We start from the raw sequence: 6,000 nt of genomic DNA on the forward strand, positions 1-6,000 counted from the left end.
AAAAAAATTACAAAAAAAGTACTTTTAGGGAAAGGTAAACTCACGGCTAAGCTATTAAATAAGCTGACAGTTTACTATGGCTTGGCAATAAGGAGAAATTGTGATTCTGTGAATAATATGTATAATGCAATTTGGGGAACATATTATCATTATTGTTTAACTGATTAGAAGCCTCAACACGAAATGTGCCCAGGTGGAGAAGGTTCATAATGTAGTTGGCAGCAAGGGCTAGCAACAGACACATTAACTTCTTACACCTATGATTATCCAACTTTATCAGCTGATGTTGCTAAAGCTATATATCCAATTTATAAAGACCTTAGCAACGTAAAATTATGGGAAAGGTTTGTTAATGGATTTACACAAAACAATAATGAGAGTTATAATCAATTAATATGGAAAATAACTCCAAAAATTGTTCCATGTGACTCTAACGTTGTTGAAATAGCGGCTTACTATGTAGCTGGAATTTTTAATGAAGGTACATAATCATTATTGTACTTTATGAGTGCATTATGACTTTCATGGGAGCACGCGAGAAAGAAGAATGGCTCGACGACAACACAAGCTGGACTTATTAGAAGCTACCGATATGACAAAAGGTCCCTCTTATGGCCCTTGAATAATGATACCATGTAAGTTGAAGACAAAAATTTTAACTATGTGTAAACTACTTTTGAAAATTTAAACGCGTTTTTCTCAAAATGGTGTTTTCCAAGTCGGTGATTTCGATTTCTCAGAAATGGCTTAACCGATCGATCTTAAATTTTTACAAAATCTTCTTATATATATATATTTGGGATATTCTTTCCCTGAGTTACTAGGCGCGTTAAGGCGCGTTCACACCGACGCGAGGAACGGCCGCGGAAAAAGGAATGGGCCTAGGAGACTCCGTGTGGAGGAAAGAAATTCCCGATTATGTTTTTGATCCCGTGGGACGATGTATTTATTTGTCGGCGTGGTGTGCCACGTGGTCACGTACAGAAGATAATGTTTGTACACAGGAGATACTTTTTACACAGTGAGCGCGATGAGAGAAGTGCGACCGGACGGTTCGACGGATGAAGCAGAAGTGATGTGGTTTTTCCTGCGTGTGCACCGCAACGGCGATCCAGGCCTTCGGAAATGGGGAGAGCGACAGTCGCAGTGGTCACTCTTCCGCTCTGACCAATCAAAGGCGTGGTCAGGCCAATCAGATGCCCCTGTGGAACCGCGTCACGAGGTGCTTGCGTATGTTAGTGCTGGCGGCCGAGAGGTGTCAGCACTTTTCCTGCGCGCGCTGCTATAGCTGCGCGCTGTTGGCCGAGAGATGTCGGCACTGCGCTCGTGCTTCCGTCCGTTGCCGGAGTAGCACTTAGAGTCTGCATGAGTCCCCGTAGTCGGCCGACGAAGGAGGTCGGGTCGACGGGTAAACTGCTGGGCGTGAAAAAATCGCCGGGAATGCGAAGCGTTGTGCCGTAGACCAACTCTGCCGGCGAGGCTTGCAAGTCCTCCTTGTACGCGTTCCGTAGGCCGAGTAGCACAAGAGGAAGTGCGTCGGGCCAAGGAACTCGAGCGCACATTAGTGCTGCTTTAAGTGTTCGGTGGAACCTCTCTACCATGCCGTTGGCCTGAGGGTGTTGAGGTGTGGTACGGATCCTGGTGGCCCCCGAGGCCTGAGCGAGTGCGGCGAAGAGTGCTGACTCGAACTGGGTGCCCTGGTCCAAAGTGATGGTGAGCGGGCATCCCTTGTCCGCAATCCAAGCCGATGTAAAGGCCCTGGCGATGGTTTCCGCCCGGATGTCCTTGAGAGGAACAGCCACTGGCCATCTGGTGAATCGGTCGATGATGGTAAGGCAGTACCGGTATTCTCCTACCTGGGGCAACGTGATGAGGTCGACGTGCACATGCTCGAATCGACTTTCCGTGGTCCGGAAGCGGGAAAGCTCTGCGCGGTTGTGTCGCGCGACCTTGGAGCGTTGACACGGTAGGCATGCGCGTGCCCATGCGGTGATGTCCTTACGTAGACCGGGCCAGATGAACTGCCTCGATACATCCCGTACCGTTGCGCGGACACCCGGGTGAGCCAGACTATGAATGGCTTCGAAGGCGGCTGTGCGGAGCGAGCGGGGTAGGTATGGCCGTACTCGCCCGTCGTGTATGTCGCAGGTCACCTCGAATCCTTCGACGTTGAGGCGCTGAAGGTTGAGTGAGGTGCGTGCGGCGAGCGATGGGAGCTCGTCATCCCTGGCCTGTGCTGCGGCGATGGTCTCCGGGCTAAGTGCCGAAGGCAAGCTGATGGTGGCGCAGGTTGAGGTTGGCGGCGTCGGCGATGACGTAGTGGCGTTCGTTGGCCCATCCGGAGCTGGAGCGTCCTCCGTCGTCCGGGAGAGAGCATCGGCGACGACGTTGTCTGCGCCGTCCACGTGCTGGAACGTGATGTCGAACTGGAGCAAGAAGTCCTGCTGACGTTGTTGACGTGGTGAGGCCTTGTCCGAGGGTTGGTTGGCCGCGAAGGTGAGCGGACGATGGTCCGTTAATACTGTAAATGGACGACCCTCGAGGATACGCCGGAAGTGGTGAACTGCTAGGAAGACGGCTAGGAGCTCCCTGTCATAGGTGCTGTAGCGAGCCTGCGTTGGTGAGAGCGTCTGCGAGAAGAAACCGACAGGCTGCCATTCACCGTTAACCAATTGTAGGAGCGCGGCGCCAACGGCCGTGCTAGATGCGTCGGTAGCCAGTCGAAGAGGAGCAGTAGGCGACAGGAAAGCGGTTTCCACTGCTCCGGCAAGGCTGCGTCGTGCGTCCTCGAAGGCTCGATCTGCTGCGTCGTTCCAAACCAGCGGACGCCGGCTGCGCTTGGGAAGATCCCGAAGAAGCTGGTTGAGCGGCGCCTGGATGTGAGCTGCATGCGGTAGACTCCTCCTAAAGAAGTTGATGACGCCCAGGAAGCGTCGCAGGCCCTTTGGTGTGGTTGGCTTCTGGTAGTTCCGGATGGCGTCGATCTTGCGCTCCGGAGGACGGATGCCGTTGGCGGAGACCTGGTAGCCCAGGATGGTGACGCTGGGCAGTCCGAGCTGGACCTTGTCCACCTTGTAGGATAGTCCGGCCTCCCGTAGACGGTCGAAGAGCATCCGTAGGTGACGTAGATGTTCTTCGTGCGAGGAGGACCGGATGAAGAGGTCGTCGATGTAGCTTCGGACGAACGGTAGGTCCCGGAGTAAGGAGTCCATAAACCGCTGGAAGGTCTGTGATGCGTTCCGAAGACCTAGCGGCATCCTCTGGAACTCGTACAGTCCGAACGGCGTCGTGACCGCTGTTTTCTCGATATCTTCCTTGGCCATCGGAACCTGGAAGTATGCCTCCTGGAGGTCCAGTACCGAGAAGACCGAGCAGCCACCGCTATCCTCGAGTAGGTCCTCGATGACAGGAAGGGGATAGCGATCCGGAAGCGTGATGGCGTTGAGACGACGGAAGTCTCCCGTAGCTCGGAACCCGCCTGTAGGTTTTTCCACCAGGTTCAGAGGGCTGGCCCATGGACTCGACGAAGGCCTGATGACTCCCTGACGCAGGAGGCGGTCAAAAGTGGCTTTCGCCGCTGCTAAGCGCTCGCCGGAGAGGCGGCGCGGTCGCTCGAAGACAGGCGGTCCGGAGGTTGTGATGCGATGCACCACTGAGGAGCCCTGAAGCGCTGCTCCCCCTCTCGGAGGGCTGGGCGAGGTCTGCGTACTCGGCGAGCAGCTTGTCGTAGGCGGTGCGATAGTGGAGATCCAGGGGTCCCGCGATGGCGTCGACCCCGTGAACGGAAACCTTCCGGTAATGCATCGTCGATTCCTTGGAAGAGGCCGGGTCGATCAGTTGTTGCCTTCGAATATCCACCAGGAGGCCTGTGTGGTTGAGGAAGTCCGCTCCTAGGATGAGCACGGGCACGTCGGCGACGGTGAATACCCAGGGGAACTCGCGTTGAAGACCCAGGGTGAGCGTAAGCAGGCGTCGTCCGTAAGTGGGGATCGGTGACCCGTTGGCCGCGATGAGCTGGAGACTGTCCTGGGACAACGGTCCGGAAAATAGGCGGCGCGGCAGGAGTGATACCACGGAGCCGCAGTCGATGAGCATCGCTTGTCTGAGCGAGCTCTCGCGAACGTGGAGGCGGAAGTCCGAGAAGGATCGAGCGGCGCCACCGTGTACCGCCAAGTTGTGCAGCGGCGCTACTCGTTTAACGCCCTGTCCTGTTCGTAGCTACACGGTGGGGTGCAGTGCAGTGCCCTCTCCTGGAATTTCCGGTGGTAGCGACACCAGGGCGATCTCGTTGACGTGGCGCCCCCCCCCCGGCTGCGCGTGGTCGGGAGCGTGATCGAGAGCGTGATCGACAGCCGAGGGTGACGGTCAACCGGTGGAATTGGTCGGCCATCCGGTTGAGTTGATCGGTCTGCCGGTTAAGTTGATCGGTCGTCCGGTTGGTTTGATCGCATCCGGTTGAGTTGCTCGGCCATCCGATTGTTAGAGAGGGTCAGGTTGGCGAGTGTCGCGTGCATCGCCGTGTGCCCCCCCGTCCACGTGGTCCCGCCGAGGTGGGGGCCCGGGTAGGGCGGTGCCTGGCGGAGAGAGAGAGCGCCTCTGTTGGGTGGCACAGACGCCCGGCGCGAACTTGCAGACGCCGTCGGCCCTGGCGGCGAGCTCGTCCAGGTCCATATTCTGCAGGAGCCGCAGTAACTGGGAGATTTGCGGAGCCAGGAGGTCGAACCACCGGACCTTAATAGTGTCGTCACTGACGTTGTCGCCAGCGAGGTGGCGCATGTGGCGAAGGAGCTGAGACGGCGAGCGGTCGCCCATAGTGAGGCCGGAGAACAGCTTCTGCAGCCGTCTCTCCACAGTGTCGCCCAAACGAGCGATGACGTGCTTCTTCAGCTGCTCGTATTTACCGGTAGCTGGTGGCGTCCTTAGCACATCCTGAAGCTCCTCGACCGTGTCCTGGTCCAACTCTGCTAAGGCGACGTAGTAGCGTTCGTCGTCCGAGTACATCCGGTAGTTCATGAAGATGGCCTCCAGCTGCACGAACCAGAGGTCCGGGTGTCAACGCGTGAAGGGTGGATAGCGAGCAGGTCGGCGTCTTGCGTCGCTGGGCTGGCCGGCCTCGGCGTAGGTGCAGGCGGTGGTCAAGACGTCGGAGGTCGGCGTGGTAGCCGGTGCCGTATTCTGGCGCTCGGTGTCGCGCTGGGAAGCCTCGGCGCGTGTGATGGGCATCTTTCTCTCTTTCTTCTCTCTCTTTTTTTTCCTTAAGGCGAAGAGGTGCCGGTGATGAAGGCAAAGTCAGTACTTACACGAAGATGGGTAGCGCCTGAGAACACGTGGCGTTGGAGAGCACGTGGTGATGAAGAACACGTGGTGTCGCCGAGCACGTGGTGCTGAGAAGCCAGTGGTGTGGAAAGCACGTGGGGCTGCTGAAGATGGTCCTCGGAATCACGTCGGGGTCACCAATTTGGGATATTCTTTCCCTGAGTTACTAGGCGCGTTAAGGCGCGTTCACACCGATGCGAGGAACGGCCGCGGAGAAAGGAATGGGCCTAGGAGACTCCTTGTGGAGGAAAGAAATTCCCGATTATGTTTTTGATCCCGTGGGACGATGTATTTATTTGTCGGCGTGGTGTGCCACGTGGTCACGTACAGAAGATAATGTTTGTACACAGGAGATACTTTTTACACAGTGAGCGCGATGAGAGAAGTGCGACCGGACGGTTCGACGGATGAAGCAGAAGTGATGTAGTTTTTCCTGCGTGTGCACCGCCACGGCGATCCAGGCCATCGGAAATGGGGAGAGCGACAGTCGCAGTGGTCACTCTTCCGCTCTGACCAATCAAAGGCGTGGTCAGGCCAATCAGATGCCCCTGCGGAACGCGTCACGAGGTGCTTGCGTATGTTAGTGCTGGCGGCCGAGAGGTGTCAGCACTTTCCTGCGCGCGCTGCTATAGCTGCGCGCTGTTGGCCGAGAGATGTCGGCACTGCGCTCGTGCGAGACGCCAC

General features: G+C 56.5%; 1 protein-coding gene across 1 annotated transcript; it reads right to left on the reverse strand.

Moving 5' to 3' along the window:
* Window positions 1-1,235: 1,235 nt before the first annotated feature.
* Window positions 1,236-5,001, reverse strand: LOC107073791 (uncharacterized). The gene is made up of 2 exons (XM_089170916.1): window positions 4,628-5,001; window positions 1,236-3,813 (listed from the first exon to the last, which is right to left on the reverse strand). Exons 1-2 carry the CDS (start codon window positions 4,999-5,001, stop codon window positions 1,236-1,238), a joined length of 2,952 nt encoding a protein of 983 aa, XP_089027042.1.
* Window positions 5,002-6,000: the final 999 nt, after the last annotated feature.

This window comes from Polistes dominula, unplaced genomic scaffold (genome assembly GCF_049000335.1).
Source record: "Polistes dominula isolate Pdom_NZ unplaced genomic scaffold, Pdom_raw_medaka contig_284, whole genome shotgun sequence".
Taxonomy (NCBI): domain Eukaryota; kingdom Metazoa; phylum Arthropoda; class Insecta; order Hymenoptera; family Vespidae; genus Polistes; species Polistes dominula.